Consider the following 18,734-nt stretch of genomic DNA (forward strand, 5'->3'; position numbering starts at 1 on the left):
TGTGTGTGTGTGTGTGTGTGTGTGTGTGTGTGTGTGTGTGTGTGTGTGTGTGTGTGTGTGTGTGTGTGTGTGTGTGTGTGTGTGTGTGCGCGCGCGCGCGTGTGTAAAGCCAGAGACATGAGGTGATGAATGGAGCTTTAACGAGCAGGTAAAAGGTTGTATGATGTCTTCACATCTGCAGATGTGCCATGTGCCTTCATTGTGTTTGTGTGCTTTCGTGTTTCTGCATATAATGAGTTTGCAGTTTATTAATTTTTCAAGCAGATACACGTGCACAGAAGATCATTTGTATGCTTGCACAGTGAGAGTCTAATGAATCTCTGAGTGCGAGAGGAGCCATGTCAACCACGTGGGGGTCCCTCAGTGAAGAGCATCTTGTAGTAATAAGGTGGACAGGGTTTGGGACGTGCAACATGTGACTTTTTATATCTCACCACTTAAGCTTGATGTGTAACAATACTGCTGACTTGTTTTGGGCTTTAGTTGTCTGCTTCTCTCCAGTAAAGCTTCTTGCTTTGTGAATCTGTGTTGTTGCTGTTGTTCGTGGCACATGCTCTGTTAAAATTGTGCTTTATTGAACACACAATCTTTAGGACAAGATGAACCTTTATTGATCCTCATGGTAAATTCTGTTGTTGCAGCAAAAGGACAGAAAACAGTACAGAAAGTAAAATAAATACATAATAAAATATATGAAACTAAAGTAAGACAAGAAAAAGAAACTTTGGGGACAAAATTACAGGTAAGGTGAGTGGTGTGGTTAAACAAACAATATATGAGTAAGTAATGGTACTTCGTTGTTGTCTGTACTAATATAATCTCTAAAGATGTAATAGAAGTATAATATATAAGGTAATAGTGGCAACAAAGATGATACATGTTGAAAATGTTGATATAAAAATGAGTAGAAATAAAAGCAGAAATTGTAGTAGTTTCAGAATATTGCGCTTTCTTGTAGTACTACTACTCCTATATCTCCATATATCATATATCTCCTCCATACTGCTGTATATCACCTGTGTGGTTCATATCCAACATGTCTACCTCAACAACATCAAACCACCCAAATCATCAGGAATGCTCTCAATGAAAATAAAGTGTTTTAAAGAGTTTTACACTTTACTTACAAGAAGTGTCCGTCTTCGCTAGAGTGGAGCACTGAAAAGCTTAATTTTATTTTATTTATAAAATTATGTTCCTTTTCTGTTACAGTAAAAGCCCTCATGTTGGGAAACATCTACCCTGCTGAAGTGTTCTTAAGCAACTCCATTTCTTTACCAGTTTACCCGTCTTTACCTCTGCAGGGCTAAACGCAACCAAGATCTCTGCCAGTGGAGAGAGAAACTAGAAGGATTCCTCGCCAGGAGAAAGATTCAAAAACTCACAAGAAATCCTCAACTACATCTGCACAACATGTTGTTAGAGGCTGTTTATTCTGGCATTTGGTGAATAATAATCATGAAGATGTTACAAGATGTTCTTTTATGAAACTAATTTTAAGTAGCGCCTCAAACAGGAGACATACAACCATTATACAACTGCAATAATACCATAAAACACAATAAGATTACACGAATGCTGGGAGTCAAAGCTCTTATTGAGCTATATTAACATTCTCAGAGGAAACTGTAGCTCCCGTAGTGACACTGACAATAACCTTTTCATAGCTTCCACTGTTGCACATATTCCCAATATCTCACAGGCAACAGACAGTAACGACCTGCTGCCAGTCTGGTCTAATGATCTGTTTAATTGTTCAAAATACTGGCTGAAAGACAATTATGACCCCGGTTTGACCCAAAGTCCTAATCTGGAACCACTTTACCTTAATAAAACCCTTTTTATCCTGACTTGTACTTACCTGGGTGTAGTTGAAAATGAATGAGGCACATTCCTTGTATGTGTCCTGTGTGTATGTGTAATATTTTTCAGGTTTTGTCACCCTTTGGTATGCGGCTGCTCCTTCAGTGTGAAAATCTTTCATCCTGAGTCCCTCTGTTGACCAGCAGATCATACACATACCAGGTATGACATCCACCGGGTTTAAATCTGCCTAATATCTTTACGTTGCATATTGTCAACTGTAATATAAATGGAGAAATACCTTCACAATATAGACACGGGGATCATTGTTTAAGTGAAACAAATTAACCTCAGGTGGCTCATTGCAAACGTTTGAATATTATGATCATAATTATGCTCTTATATCGTTATTGTGTATAATATTACACACAAGTAAAAGGACAAAGCAGTTGTGAGAATATGACTTTATTCCACACTTGTTTTCAACAAGATTTCACAAATACAGTTACTCAGTTATTCACCTCAGAGAACATTTATAGTTGTGACAACTGTATTTCACATCATCATTAAATGCAGTTATGTTACAACAGCTTGTTTGGAGGCAGCCACATGTTGCATTTCATATTTCTTCTCTGTTATATTCCTTAAAACACTCTTTGTAATAGCTTTCTCATTGCACAATAATATAGTAAATCTTATTACCTCAAGGTCTCTGAGCTCAACTCAAAGGACTGTGCTAATTTCAAAGTATAACTACTGGCAATTTGCTCAAAATCCCACAAAAATAATTTTGAGGCACAAAATAACAACAGAAGAGGTTCCTCTTTATCCTGAACAGCTTTATCTGAAATCCAAACACTGAATCTGTCTGTAAAGGCAAAAGTGCTCCCGAAGTCCAAATACAGCTTCTATTCGCTAAATGTGAGGAATATTTGTATATCAGAACTATCACAGTCATATTAACATTGTGATGACACCAGCTGCTCACAGAGTCTTTACTGATCCTTTCCAAAACAGCATCGACCCAACAGTCCACACCCAACAACATCTGGAGCGCAATTCTCACTCACGACCACTTTTGGTGAATGTTTGAATGAATGAAACCCCAAGTTTTCATTTGTCAGGGACCCAGACAGATACGGTCTATCCGGTCTCCATATCTCCCGTTCAGAGGAAACAATCGTTCAAACGCAGAGCGAGCTCAGAGGTAGCTTCACGAGGCGCACCGACCTCGCACGCTTTCCCCTATCAGACTGTTCCCGTTTCCAGATTATAACGTGTCGTCTTCATTTGGACTCAGATACATTTTTGAAGCTCATGTACAACGTGCTGACCAGCGTCGCCTCTTCATGCATTGAGTCCTTTCCGTCGGACTGCCGCTGGCACAGGAGCGTCACCAGCCTCTTTGGAAACTGACCGCTGAACAGAAGGTAAATGCAGGGATTGGCGCAGCTGTTCAGACTAGCCAACAACATCAGGATGGTGAAAGTCGCAGCTGGAATGACAGGAGAAGTACAAATGAGTCACGTGTTTGCAAAGCAGTATCCTTCTCACATATTAATATCTTCTTGGTTTCGTGCGTAAAAACGCACTTCTCAGATAGCGAGCCGAGACTCCAATGACTAATCATGTATTTAGAAATAAATCCCAAATAGAATAAACAGTAAAATAAAAAAAATAAAAAAAACACATCAAACTGAGAACCAGTCAGAAACACTTACACAATAACTTACTTTCTTTTGGCGCATGTTCGTCCCAGGCGGACCAGAGCTGGACAGTGAAGAAGGGAGTCCAGCAGACAATATAAGCCAGCACGATGACCACTGTCATCTTCAGCGTCTTCACCCTGGCCTTGGACATGCCGGCCACACCGCTGGCTCTGGATGGAAAAGGGAGTCCCACGCTGCCCTGCTGATGGATCTTTTGGTACAGGTTGATCTGGATGGCTCGGCAGATGCGCACTTGACAAACAACAACTGTAATAACAGGTAAAACAAAAATGACCAGCGTGGTCCAGGTTATATAAGTCTGCAGCCCCCACGGCTGGATAAAGTTAGCCCAGCAGTCAAACACGCCGGGTGCGACCTCGACCTGTGAGAAAATAAAAACCTGTGGCAAGCTGCCCAGCAGAGAAACCCCCCACGCGATGCACACAGGGATGTTCAGTCTCGTGCGCGTCCGCTGGAACTTCACCATCGGGTTGCAGACTGCTTGGTATCTGTCAACAGTCATCACCACGATCATGTAAGTCGATGAAAACATGCCGAGAACTTGCAGGTACTTCACCAGGCGGCACACCAGGTCTGGTCCAACGAATCTGTCCGTGATGTCCCACATGAGCTGCGGACACACCTGGAAGAAAGCGACCACCAGATCCGCCAGGCACAGGTGGAAGACGAAGACGCGCATCCTGGACATCTGTTTGCGCTCTCTCCAGAGGACGAGCAGCAGGGCGGTGTTGAGGATGGCCGCGCTGACGAAGATGATACTGAGCAGCGCGATCTCCACCTTGGCCAGAATCTCATCCCTCGCCACGTCCTCCTCATCCACGAAGTCGGTGTCGTTCAGGGGACGCATTGTGTTTGTGGTCGTTAATCTGACAGAAGAACGAGCTGCAGGGGAATAAAAGGGCGGAAAGTCCAGTTATAGGTTATTGAATCATATAATATTGGTTGGATTGGATTGTACATTTTCCAAAACAAAGATTAGTGTGGAAACTTATTATACAGGTCCCACTGGCTCTGCCTGGTCAGAACGGAGTCTGTTATATAATTGAGGATTTTACCACTGAAGAAAGGTTATGTTTGCTACAAGGGCCTATAATATAAGGCTACATATATTTAAACAATTATGTCAGTAAGGTATTACACAGCAAACATTCCCACCTACCTTAAGGTGAATTGGAGCTCTACTTCCGTGGCCGAGATCAGGTTGGGATTAGAGAGAGAGAAAGCGAGAGAGAGAGAGAGAGAGAGAGAGAGAGAGATGGGTGCTCTTGGTGGAGAAGGTCTCTACAATTGGGGCCCCTGTGTTTTATGAGAGGATGAAACAGGGTGGAGCTAAGATTCATTTAGTGCTGGAAAACAGATGTGATATGATTGAAAGCTCCAGAACAGCTAATAAACGAATGTTGAGGCGATTGGTTTTCAGTTCAGACTTTTATCATAGACTTATGAGCACTTAAAGCATGATTTGCTTAATGTAGTATGTAGTAAAGTATTCAGATCATTTACTTAAGTAAAATAATAACACGTACCGCAGTATAAATATACTTAATTAAAAGCACTACATTCAAAATTTTACTCAAGTAAATGCAGTAGAAGGTTTCTGTTTTATTATTACACATTTTATTAACATATTGTATTAATATTACTGATGCATAAACGTGTAATTGTAACGCTGTAGCTGGTTGAGATGGATGGGCAGTTTAATCATATTCTATGAGCAGATCATATGTTTTATATGTATAATGTTATTATGCGAATGAATAACTTTACTGTCAGTCTACAGGAGGAAAAGTACAGCATACCTCTGAAATATGGCCTAATGGAGTAAAAGTATAAAGTAGCCAACAATAAATGAGCTCAAATAGTACTAATACTTCAGTAAATGTAATCAACTGTTAAAACCTCTCCTATATTTGTGTATTTGTGTATTTGTTGTTATTTATCAGAGTTTTTCTGTGCAACAGAATCGTCTGCGAAACCGTGACGTAATCACGGCTCTCGACCAATCACAGCTCAGGACACTCCGACGTCCCAAGACTTTAAACCGGAAGCGTGAAAGTAAACAAACTAGTTGAGACTGAGAAGCGACAGACGGATCTCTCGAAGTTTACAAGTGAAATAGTTTCATTTAAGAAACGAAACAAAACGATGTAATCTTAGTGGACAGATTAAGTGATACACTTATTGATCCAACAATCTCCGCGTGCCAACATACACGGCTATGTTGACAGCTAGCTGTTAGCTAAACAGCTAATCTCTCTGTGCCAGTAAATCAGCGTTAAATAGGAAGCAGTACAGATGCCTCAGGAGGGAGAACAGGCTCTTCCTCTGGTTCGCTCCCTGAACAGCCGAGTACCCGTCAGGGCGGTGTTTTGTAACAACAGTCCCTGGGTCGTACGACCACTATGGATCGATTTCCGCGGGGAGCCTCGGGCGTACCGCGACTTACAGCCAGGGGCGAGACAACTAATGAACACCTTCATCGGTGAGTGAGGGAGCTTTTCCAATATCACAAACTTATTCTGCGTAAAGTGTTGCTAATGTTACTTTTCCCCTGACGGGAGGTCACCCAGAGACAACTGCATGTCCCAGTGCTGTTGGTATTTGTTAAAAACAACAGCCCACATTTTAACTGTGTTCATCAGTCACACAACAATACAACAACAATGAAAAGAAAAACATACACAAACATGTTGACAAACAGGGAGTTGCACAAAGTAAAGGCCCTGGGCTTATCTCATTGTGATGGGGTACAAAGGCAGAGATAGATACAAGATAAGAACTTAAATGTGAATCCCTGTATTTAGAGTTACATTCAGGAGGGGGCTAAAGCTTTACGTTTCCAACTTCTTTCAAAGTGATCAGTGGAGCCACATAATGTGAGTCTCAGTTTCTCAAGTTTGAGATGTTGCATCACTTCTCCAGTCCAGGTTGGTGGATAGGAGACTCCCAGTGGAGGAGGATCAGTCTCTGTGCTAACAAAGTGATTGTTGGGTTATTTCTATAATGTTATACTACTTGTGTTTCTTTGTGGGTAAAATATATCACTAACATGAACATGGGAGACGAGAAGCTGCTGGTCAGACGTCCATCCCAGGACGTGTGACCAGCAGCCACATCTTCAGATCCTCACACAGCCGAACAAATAAGACATTCAAATGAATCAATCAGACACAACCTATTATGAGCTCTGAGAAATTATGAGCCACAGAGTTGGTCATCAATTAGTGTCACCAAAAAGTTGGGACATGAAGACATTTAGTTCAAGTCTTGATGCTTTGATTTGCGGTTAAAGTGCAATGTGGGCTGTGTAATACACGCTCTCTGTGTATGTTTTTTTTTTTCAAGGTCACCCATGGATGTTCAGAGATGTAGAGAGTGATGAGCTACTGAAGGTGAACAGCAAAGAACTGTTTCTTCCCAAACCAGCAGAGGGTGGGAATGCTACAATTGCTACTATCACTTTACCAGGTAAGATCGGTCAAATGACTCGAAATATTAATATGTAATTGATTACTACTCACAGGCAACTACAAACACTAAATGTACATTTATGATGCACTGTGTAGTAAGTCTATTTCACAGTTGACTGTGTCTTAATAGTAAACTCCGAATAAATCGTGTTTGTTGTGTATTTTGAAAGGCTGTCAAACTGTTGTTGATTACGGCACTGTAAACAATTTCCAGTCTAATGATTTCAAGAGACAAATTAAAAAAATATTACTACTATAGTTTCTCACTTTTCTATAGGGTTATCTGGGCCTGATGGTAGTTTCAGCTTTATTTGGTAGAGTTAAAATCTTTTATTGTGACTGGTGGAAGGGGTTTGGCTTGTTTTGCTTGTCACAAACCAGATAATATTGATTGACATGTGTTTTAAATCAGGAACATTGTTATTAATAATTCCTGATTTAGTTAAATGTATTGTTTTTTTTACATCAGACATGTTTGTAAATGCAAACAGTGAAACAATCTAAAAATTAAGTTCTACAACTATAGATGTGTGCTTTACTCAAATTGATGCTGTCATTGGGTTAGTTAATGTGTTGGTTATTTTCAAGTTGGACATTTGAGAAATAATCATCTCCATCTTCCAGTACTGGCACAGATTGTACACAGATACTTGTGCTCCATTTTCCAGCACAGACTGGCTGTTCAGCTCTGTGTCTCACATCTCGGATGAGACTGAACAAGTCAGAGATGTTTATCTTTTGCCTGAAACAAACAGGCGGATAAAAAAAAAAGAAAAAAACATTGGTGTTGTCTTTCGGCAAAATTGTTATTTTAAATATTGGTTATCGGCCTAGAATGTCATAATCTGTGCATCCCTAGATTGAGCCCGTAATGTGCACGTAAAAATCACTGCAAGTTACGTGGCAGTGCGAGCAGTTACTGGCTACACACAGAGCAGTGTGGATGATAAATGAGACTGTTTGCCTTGTGTTATACAGTCGACGTGCATTGTAGTGATTGAAACCAAACAAAATTCTTAATTTTAGTTGGAAACCTTCCATCCGCATGAAAATGTGAAATTTGATTTCATCCAGAGTTCATTGCAACCAGCTGTTTTTTTTTTCCATTTTTCATCTTTACACTAGTATCAACTAGTTTGTTGTTGTAATTTGTTGAAGTAAAAGACTATATAAGGAAAGTGGTCTCGGTTTAACATTTTCTCTACATTTGACAAACACTTTGGTTTTTACAGTTTACAGCCTCAAGGATCGTGCTCTTCAGGTTATCCGGCGTCTGGTACGACCAGAAAACTACAGGAGGTTGGAAATAGCGCGGTGTCTCCACGAGGAGCTGGAAGATCCGCCCAGTGTGTTGAAAGATCTCCTCCGCATGAACCAGCGAGTGGAGCAGCATCTTCTGGAGAGGATCCAAGGCCAGGAGGAATAACTGGATGGATAACGGTCACGTATGGACAGCAATATTATATTCCACACTATTAGAAAAGCAAAGAATTGACAACATAAGTTAAGCACTGTTGGGAGTTAGTGATCGGGTGAGTGAGCAAGTGTTGCAAAGCCTTAGTTTCTTACATTTCCTGCAAACGAGACTCCGTTTGACCTGCTGCCTGTTTTTCTCCATCACTGGCAAATGTCTTCTTCAACAGAAAACAGAGGCGATTTCTTTAATATGATGAGAATGATCACAGTGAGAGGTCTGTATATTGTTTATATTCTCATGGGAACACCTTAGATAAGGTTATCTTTACTAATCCAGTATACTGCACATCTCTCAAAAAACATTTTACTTTGTTTACTGTTGTTGTTGTTGTTGTTGTTAAGCGGTTTAACCAAGACTGTATTGTTCAGCAATCATCAGCAAGCTTTTGCTTTGGCACTTTAAATCTTGATTGAGTTGCCCTATTCTGGTAAATGTTTTCAGAATATACCTACCGCCATAAATGGGCAGAATCGCCTCTAAGACTTTGTCTTGCAGGTGATTTCCAATAGTGAAAACTTAATATTTAACCGCCTTGACAGTTTTAAAGTTGAGTCTACGAAACACTGTGACTGAGGAGCATATGCTTTTTGTCTTTGCCTACTTTGTAATTCTTTTTCTCTTTTTTTTCAATTCATACATTGCGACTTTATCTCAAAGACTTTCAATGTTTATTTGTGTAAAAAAATAAATAAAAGATATATTTCTTACTGAAAGGTGAATAGTACTGTTATTTTAGTTAATCTTCTCTAAAAACAGCAATTGATTTTGAACCATTCAATTATGAACATGAGATCACAAAACCAAAAGCAATACAACATGAAATTGAGACCTTTCCCAGAGCACACAGGGGTAATTACACACTGAGAAGCTATTGTAGTGATGGATAACTGCAATATTAGTTTTATTATTGATCTTGTCTAATGATGAAACCTCTTGCTTCAGGTACAAAAACAGTAAACACCCAACAATATCCACACACCACACACAAGGGACTATTAATTATAATTGCACAGTTTATATATTTAGAAGTTTATTTGATGAATGGGACTCCTGATTTATGATTTAGGAATATTCTGTCAAACCCAATAAGTTGCATTTAATTCAATTCCAACACTCAGATAATGATCATATATAGATTGTTTGACTGTATGACAGTATTAGTATCTTTATTATCTTTGCTAAGCTTCCTTTTTACATTTTTCTCATATGGACTAAAGTGTCTGAAATAAAGTTAATCAATTAACACCATATAACAGAGCAGCATTTAACATTTTTAAAGCAGCATCATTACTTGTAATTAAGCCAATGTGGACAACGTTTCCTCTGTAATATATCAAACCTTGTACAAGCTGAATACCTTCACGTAATTAACACTTGTTCAAACCCAACTGTATAAGCTCACAGACAAACACAAGGATGTCCAGTCCAAGTGACTGTCATGATCTGAAATTATAACCAGCTCCGGTTTACCACAGCAGGGGTAGTGTTGCCAAATACGTTGCTAAGCAACAAAGTAACACAACCCATCTCTGTGTGTGCGAGTCGAGGTGAGTCAGGTGCAGTAATATCTGGAACATGCAGGCAGCGGAAAAGAAGAAAACATGGGACTCGAGTCGTTTCAGGCGAGAGCAGTGAGTACTTTGTCCCTGTCAAGAGCTTTCCCTGTGTCTCACACAAATGTACAGTATTTGTTTTGCAGCTGGGATCCAGTGCTGAAGTGGTTTTGTTGGGCTGAAGGAATATAGACGGGAACTAATATTCATGATCCTTCGATTTTCTTCACCAGCATGACATTTTGGTCAAGGAGTCACCCGGTCATGTTTCCACATCTGCAGACAGACCACTGGAGCAAAATGAAAACAATGGTGAGATTAAATTAGACAAACCCGCTTATACTAAACACATAAACTAACTAACTCTTGACTGATTGGTAACAAACACATAAACTACTTTGTATACTTGTGATGTGTTTTTACCACCCAGGTCCCAGTTTATCTCGCATCAGTTCCAGCTGCTTTATTGAAGGACACAGGTTTGTAAAAAAGACCCCATTTAACAGACACAGTACAGAGAGCAAAACTGCTCTTATGTAACAAAGGAAAATGTGTCTCTAATTTGGCTTTATTACATGGTCTCTGGTGTATGCGTCACATGAAGGTGCTAGTCTGAACTGTACCACCACCAGCCTGTTACCTCCTCTGACTCAGGATGAAACTGAAGTGAGTGATCTGGCCCCCTTCATGGCGCGAGGACCCAGTAGGTCCCACATTAACAGTAGTAAGTAAGTTAGTAATTACTATTTATTTGCTTGCCTTCTGTTTCACTATTATATGTATTTTTTTCTTCAGGCAGACATCAAAACACACCAAAAACCTCCCCTAAAAACATGCCCCAGTACAGGAATGTGTTCAATGACCGTGCAAGGAGGGACTTCTGCTACTGGCTCGTGGAAAGGAAGGGCTCAACATGCAAGTACTGATTAATGCCCCGAGTGCAGCAAAATAACACCTATACAATAAGTATCAGCTTGGTGGGACATTGACACGCGCCTGTGGTTGGGAGGAGTGAGATCCATAACTCTCTAATCTCTTTCATTGCTCATCCTGCTGCTCAGTTATGAAGCTTATATTTAAAGAAGCCTCAGTGATCTCTCCAACAACTTTGATGCATTGTTGTGATCAGTAGGTCACACATTTGGATTGTATCATTATTTGTCCATCACAGACCTAATCTTTACTCATACAATTTTAATAATTATAATAATAATAATAATAATAATAGGTTTGGTTTATTATAAAATATTATAAAATGTGGATTAAGGATCAGGATGGAAATCTGCTGCACCTGTATATCTGAACAGATAATCAGTATCTTTTGTATGTCATTAAATTAATGTAATTACTTCAAATGTCTATCACAAGCAGCATTTTTACTATGTGTTTTGTATTGTAGAATTATGTCACATTACATTGTGCTTGGTTTTCACAATGGTCAGGAGACTGATGCGTCTTCATTTCTTCCTTACAGGTAAAGGATACAGCTTTGGTGCCTACAAGACCTCTCTGGGATTACCAAAAGTCTAACAAAAAGTGTTACTGTCTGATATTTCTTTTAACCCTCTCTCCAAATCTGTTTAAAGAAACATGATTTGGGGGATATAATGTATAATCTTCTATGACCTTTAGAGTGTGTCCACACCCTGAATCTGTAAAGACACCATTTCACAACTGGAAGTGCTGTTAATTTTAAGAATTAAACTTTGGAATCAAAAATCGTAGTGACTGCAATGATGTGCTGAGGATATGTGTAAAATACTGTATCTACCAACAGTATGCTGAATTAAAAAAAACAAACATTTCGAGGGGAGCTATTAGGTACACTATCTGAGCAAAAAGGAAATGTTCTTTGCATTGTTTTTGTCATAGAGAATTATGACCAAGGTTTTAAGGTGAAACAAGTACTGAGTACGTTTCTTAGTGTAGAATCACTGTTCACCATTAAATACAAGTAATGTGTCCCACCTTTCACCACATTTAAAAGTAGTCTTATAATCTTATATTCTCTTCTTCTAAATATGTTAATCGTTTTTATCCTGCCTTCATTTTAATAAAAAGAAAAAATCTGAATTGTCTTTTATTTTTGAAGTCTTTTAATTCACCCTCTTTATTTTTGTTTTCAATGTGTGTGTGTAATTTGCTATAAACTAATGTGCTTACAGTAGAATATGTAACTCTATTGTTTTGAGCACTGAACATTGAACAATGAATGTCTGACGCACAGCATCCATCCTTTTATAAGTTCACAGCGTTTTTAAGGTAGACAATAAGTTTTAAAATAGGAGCTGTGCTTACCGTTTCCTGTAGTTATTATTTCTAATCTATTGATTACATCCTACCTGTACGCACTTTATATGACTACATTTCGCAATCACCCCAGCAATGTCGCCCACCTGTGCTCGCGGGGTTTGACCTACATACTGTCAATGGGTTTGGCGCTCATTAGTCAAATCTCGTTGGATTGAGTTCAATCAACCCGATCTCGCGATATGTAAACCCGATCTCGTCGCTTGGTAACGTTCAAACCACGCGGTCGGACAGGGGACGTTACTACCATCTAGCGGTTGATTCAAACACAAACTTTAAGATTCAGTCCGACATTAAACATGAACCGCGTTCATACTTTGTTTTTGTTCAGACACATTGTGAGCGACAAATCCTTTAAGCTAACGAGTAGACCTTTCCTGACTGAACCAACGCAGATAAAGTGACAACTGAGTTTGATACGTAACGTTACCATTGCTACTGTGCCGAGCCTGAGACGGTAACTTACCAACTCTTCCACATTGGTTAACTCAGTTCTGTACATTTTAACAAACTATGTGAGTTATCGGTGTAAATTCATAATAAAAATAACAGCGGCTATCAAGGCTGTTTTCAAAGTGACCTCTTGAAATAGGTAATGTGAGCTAACACTGAACGCTAAAGTGAAGGCGCTAATGTTTGCTAAATGGCCTCTTTTATTGAGAAACTGTCACCAGTGGCTTTATCCCGACCCATTGTAGTCCAAATGCTTAAAGTCAACCTAAAGTTAGGTTTTTACTTTTAATTTCAGCAAAAAAAAAAAAAAATCTCATCATCTAAAATTGACACATAAAAAAAGCTGCATCATATTGTTAAAAAAAATGTGTTTTGAGTCATTAAAATATACATTTGAGCATTTAATTGATTTAATAATTAACTGACCTACATTATTCAGGGTTTTTCCTGCAGTACTTTGTAATTGAGGTAGGCCGGATTAACCTGCTGCTTATTATTTATATGGATCCCAATTTGTTATTTTGGCTCCTGTGGTCCACTATAGTTATTGGAATAATACCTGTCCTCACGGTTTACAGGTGCTCAAGTCGGGTCAGGACAAGTAGAGTTTCTTAACAGGGTCCTTGGGGCAGAAACCTGTTTTGCCCAGTTGGTAACCCGGCCTTGGGGTCACTTCACCTAAAACAAAGACCACCTCTGTCTAATGATGCCTGATACAGCTCTATGAATACAGTAATGATAATAACTTGATTTTAGTAGCACTTTTCTTAACATAGTAACAAAGTCCTTCAACAGAGGTCATGAGAGACAGTAATACAATTATACATAGATACCAGATGAATGAGATCCAAGTCAGTTAAAAGACCAGTTTTAAAAGGTTTGTTTTTAGCTGATGTTAGAAAATACAGAAGTAGCAATAGTGAACAGTAATTAAGTCCACAGTTTAGGTTTCATGACCTCATATTCACTGTCACCCTTGGTTGAAAATCTAGACTGTGAAAAGGGCTTGTTCTCTGAGTTCATAACCTACTGGGAGAATTTACTTTTCCCTCAGCAAATGCTGTATATTTAAAGAGTGTTGCCACTGTTTATGTTTTCATATACTAACTATATCTATATCTGATGCTTTTATGTTTTCACCTTATTGCTCGCATGATGTATTTGATGGTCATACAGATCTGTTCATTCCTTACCCAACTGTATTTTGGATTAGGATCTCAGACATGGACAGCAGCAGAAAGAAGGTATCGATGAAGTGGCGACGAACTGCAGTCACGTCACCCACACATCTGCAGGAGAGAAATGCTGGCTTGGGCACACCGACTCGCTGGAATATGTCGCCGAATGAAGATTCAAACACTTTGCCCCTCAGTGACTCTCCAGGTCCTGATGGTCTTGGATCACTGAGTCTGGACACTCCCAAAAGAAAGGCAGTGGTGCTTGGTGAAAGCACACCCTCTTTAGGCAAAGTTAAGCTGAGAAAGCTTTCCAAGAGAAATTATGCAAATTTCCTAACTTCACAGGTAAATCTTTAATGTAAATCTTTCTCTGCCTATATTTTAATTGTACATCAGGAGTGTTTTTATCTAAACTTGATCACACCTGAGTCTCAGATGTGCTATCATGCAATATTTTACTGATTTATTTGTCCTTTTGCACTGTAACTATTAGGAGAAACCTTTGGACAACTCATCCAAGCAGCTGGAATCCACCGAGAGCCAGCAAGCGTCACCTCCTCTGTCTCACTCTTTTGTCTTGAAAAAGAACGAGAGGACACCGGAGGAGGGATCAAAGGCCATCTACAAGAGGGCATTGATTGCAGCCATCGACAGCACAGCGAATACCCCCTCGACTCGCACCAACAGCCTGTCTTTGCCATTTGTATCTTCACCAGAGAAGACAGACGAGGCCAGCCCAGCGTCACTTGACAGAACGGTCGTGAGTATCAGCTGTTCCTCGACCAAACCTGAGAATAAATCCGAGGGCGCCAGCACTGACGAGGATGATCAGTGGTCCCCCATTCGGATATTTAAGGACACAGAAGCCCAAGGGGACCACTCAGAGCTAAAAACAGACAGAAGGGTAAGTCAGCTAACGCCTAGTAATTGGTGTTTGCATATATATATATATATATATATATATATATATATATATAATTTAAATAAAATGTGTTCATTTTCTTGTCTGTGATTTTATTTATGTTCGTCTAACACATTGTTTTCATATTTTTCATTTAAAGCAACCATAATATTTGTACAGAAGCCATAAAATGTATGTTCTTGAAATATTGGAACCATAGTATCATCATCAAGCCATTGAGGATTAAAAGCTAAAGGGATTTTCTTCATTATTCATGTTTTTCAGAGTGTTGTCATAAAAGGAAAAGATTCACCTGAGAAGTTTGTTGCTCAGGACTCTGTGTTTATAGAGGCAACCTCCCAAGACAAGTTATTTGCTGCAGAAGACTTTGGCTCTCCCCTCCCTGCTCTGGAGTATATCCCACATTCTTCGTCTTATTTTGGAACTCCTCAGAGAGGCAGCCGACAGTGGCAAAGTCCTTCAGTGAACACCCAGGATGCTAGAGCTTTCTCTCTCGCCTTCTTATCCACTAATAAAACCAGTGCGGCCATGCAGGCAGCCGCCGGGGACATGGCGATGCCTTTCTCACCATCACAAAGGAGCGTTTTTGTCTCATACAAGCAGCGCCATTCACCAAACATGGGCCCTTCAGAGGCACCCAGAGCTGAGAATGTTTGCTCGTCCAATATTACGGCCCGTTTATTGGATCCCTTTGCTCTGCCACTACACTCAAATAGAGGAGTATTGAACCCTTGCTACAACTCCACAACCACGCGCAGGCACTCAGATACTGGCTCTTTCATGCATTACTCCCCCTACTCCTTCACTCATGGTGGCACTCATGAAAGAAGATTATCCATGGGGGCAGAACGTGTATGCAGCAGTTACCCCTACATGGACAATCAGGTTGGTTTCATAGACACACACTGCCATCTAGACATGCTCTACGGAAAACTTGACTTCTGTGGGACGTTCAGCAGCTTTCGAAGGCAGTTCCAAAGCAGCTTTCCTCCAGAGTTTAGAGGCTGCATCGCCAACTTCTGCAACCCCGCAATCATGGTGAAGGAGGCCCTGTGGGAAGGTTTACTGGCTGAAGACATGGTATGGGGGGCATTTGGGTGCCACCCCCACTTTGCCAAAGACTACTCCAATGTCGATGAACGCAACATACTGATGGCCATGAGGCATCCAAAAGCTGTGGCCTTTGGTGAGATGGGCCTGGACTACTCCCACAAAAACTCCACTAACGCCTCCAAGCAAAAACAGGTACGCTCTACTTTGATAGTGTTAGAGTTGAATTAAACAGTTTATCTTAAACTAGATAATTATGAATGTTCTGGTCCGTGTTTTGTTTCTCTGCCTTTCCATGAAGGTGTTTGAGCGTCAGTTGCGTTTGGCTGTGGCCATGCAGAAGCCTCTGGTGATCCACTGCAGGGATGCAGATGATGACCTGCTGACAATCATGAGGAAGTGTGTCCCTAGGGAGTACAAAATTCACAGGTGTGTGTGGAGGCAAATCATCTAATTGTTGGTTACTAACTAGTTAAAAAATGTTATAATCCAAAATGTATTCCTGTAATAGCCATCTAATATATTTATCTCTATATATATGTATCTCTGTGCAGTAGTTTCCACTTTTTAGGACTTGGACTGCAAACTTGAGGATTATAACTTTAAGGACATTTCAAAGTGTAAACTGTTACACATTTAATCTTTTAATTTTCTTCGTCGATTACTTTTGTGGTTTCCAGGCACTGTTTCACAAACAGTTATCCAGTGATCGAACCCTTCCTGGCAGAGTTCCCCAACATGTATGTGGGCTTTACAGCCCTGATTACCTACCTCAGGGCCGTCGAGGCCCGAGAGGCTGTCCGCCAGATCCCTCTTAACCGCATTGTGTTGGAGACAGACGCACCATACTTCCTGCCCAGACAGGTACGTTTAAATTGAGACCCAGGAAAAGCAAAACACTGCTCTAATGTCAATAATGATTGCCAGGTTGATTTTTTCCCCCCAGCCCTTAATAATAAATGACAAACTATGCATCATCATTTATGTCAGCTCAACACTTACTACACAACTGCTCTTTTGCCTCAAGTTCATCATTCAGTCAAGAATTTTAATTATTTATTTACTTGTTTTCAAGTAAAGTGACCCTCATGTTTGATTTTATGGAGGGATGAGGGTCTCCTCAAAAATATTCAAAGGAGTATACTCTTGGATAAGTATGTATATATATTCAACTCCTGTTAATCACCTTGGACTGCATAGTATTTGATCACAAATTGCACAAATTAGAGTGGAAAGAGTTAATCAGTTAGTCGATTGAGATAATTTATCAAACCATTTTTATAGTCAGTTAAGTAATTTTTTCTAGGAAACTGCCAATAATTGATTAGTTCCAGTTTTTCAGTTGTTGGGACAAAACATGTTATTTGAATAATGAAAATAATTGTTAGTTGCAGCCCTAATTCCTACCAATTTGATTTTGTCATTTAATTTAATTTTTCATTTCATTTCATTTCAAATCTGTGAATGTTACCAAACAATTATATCTTTGATGTTGCCTAAGGTGCTGCTAACTAAGAAGCTTCAGGCCACTAAGGTCTAAAACTGTTGGTGGGGATTTTCAAAAATCTGCATTGGTCAAATATTTTTTCTTTGAGGTGACCTCCACATTACTGTACTCTTTACAACACTGTTACACAAACAGGAGTACATTTTGAATACATACATATGATAAGTGTGTCTCACTCGTAACAGGTGAAGAAAGATGTCTGCCGGTTTTCGCATCCTGGAATGGGCATCCACACTCTGCAGGAGCTGAGCCTGCTGAAGGGGGAGGACATGGCCACAGTCCTCACCACCATCCGAAACAACACCACTCAGCTCTACGGCATTTGATCTTCAGAGGTGATGGATAAAAACTAGCAAGCAACAAGCAAACACAATGTTTTTGAAGCTGGTTTGTGACACAAATATTTTATGTGGCTTTTTGTTTTCGATTTATTAATCCTCCATGTGGAAATGTTGGAATATGGAGTCTCATTTTAATCAACCTGAACGACTCTTAAAAACAGTGACTGAAATGAAAATGTCTCTTGTCTACTAGAGTCACTGCATATCATTGTTTATCTAATTATATTTGAGGTAATTGTTCATCATAGAAATTAATTCCTGAGCAGTTTTGCTTTTAAGTTGTTTTTGCTGTGTTACCATAATTTGTCATCTCTTGCCTTGTTCTAATTTGTCTGGATGTTTGTGTTGTCCGGTTGCTGTGTAGTCTGTTTGGTTTGATACACATATTAAAAGCCTTTAACCCTGCTTTTTTATTGTACTGATTAATCCACATAAGTCTAAAATGGAAGAGAGTAAAGTATGTCTGTAATACAGCGATGCAAACGTGGTGTTTTCCACGAGTAAATCTTATTTTGTATTGAAGAAAGGAAGTGGCTGTGAGATGTGTCCATTAGCTTGCTTTGATACCGCCATGTTCGGCATGCGCATTTGGCTTAAGTGCGTTTTATTTTGAGAATGATTAGCCTGACCTACTTGTGAAATTTTCTAGTGGTTAGAGTATGCCATCTGAGGATCTGATTAGTGGTAGATGTGTCTCAGGTTTGACAAAAGGGATGTGTTAAAACACAGACATTCACCCTTTTCCGGGTTCTTAATGGAAACCTTGTTTCCAATAGTTTTGGATCCTTTCCAGCATGTAGGCACAGTGCACATCATGTTCACGGCTGTACATCTGTGCTTATTAAAGGCAGCAAGGTGGGATGCAGGACAGATACAAGCATAAGAGCAGTACATGCTTTGCTGTGTTTGACCTAGTTCTTGAGATCTGAACAGGAAGTTG

At 39.8% G+C, this 18,734-nt stretch overlaps 3 protein-coding genes across 3 annotated transcripts; 2 read left to right on the forward strand and 1 right to left on the reverse strand.

Moving 5' to 3' along the window:
* Window positions 1–2,273: 2,273 nt before the first annotated feature.
* On the reverse strand, window positions 2,274–4,842 carry LOC127372117 (vasopressin V2 receptor-like). The gene is made up of 3 exons (XM_051415521.1): window positions 4,693–4,842; window positions 3,537–4,415; window positions 2,274–3,298 (listed from the first exon to the last, which is right to left on the reverse strand). Exons 2-3 carry the CDS (start codon window positions 4,378–4,380, stop codon window positions 3,090–3,092), a joined length of 1,053 nt encoding a protein of 350 aa, XP_051271481.1. The 5' UTR covers window positions 4,381–4,415; window positions 4,693–4,842; the 3' UTR covers window positions 2,274–3,089.
* Window positions 4,843–5,553: 711 nt separating this feature from the next.
* vhl (von Hippel-Lindau tumor suppressor) lies at window positions 5,554–9,193 on the forward strand. Its single transcript, XM_051415711.1, has 3 exons — window positions 5,554–6,015; window positions 6,879–7,001; window positions 8,236–9,193. The coding sequence occupies exons 1-3, from the start codon at window positions 5,829–5,831 to the stop codon at window positions 8,427–8,429; spliced, it is 504 nt and encodes a 167-aa protein (XP_051271671.1). The 5' UTR covers window positions 5,554–5,828; the 3' UTR covers window positions 8,430–9,193.
* A 3,365-nt stretch (window positions 9,194–12,558) lies between these two features.
* On the forward strand, window positions 12,559–18,199 carry tatdn2 (TatD DNase domain containing 2). Its single transcript, XM_051414716.1, has 7 exons — window positions 12,559–12,800; window positions 14,010–14,319; window positions 14,468–14,878; window positions 15,161–16,141; window positions 16,248–16,375; window positions 16,627–16,810; window positions 17,639–18,199. Exons 2-7 carry the CDS (start codon window positions 14,020–14,022, stop codon window positions 17,777–17,779), a joined length of 2,145 nt encoding a protein of 714 aa, XP_051270676.1. The 5' UTR covers window positions 12,559–12,800; window positions 14,010–14,019; the 3' UTR covers window positions 17,780–18,199.
* Window positions 18,200–18,734: the final 535 nt, after the last annotated feature.

Source organism: Dicentrarchus labrax, unplaced genomic scaffold (assembly GCF_905237075.1).
Source record: "Dicentrarchus labrax unplaced genomic scaffold, dlabrax2021, whole genome shotgun sequence".
Taxonomy (NCBI): Eukaryota; Metazoa; Chordata; class Actinopteri; family Moronidae; genus Dicentrarchus; species Dicentrarchus labrax.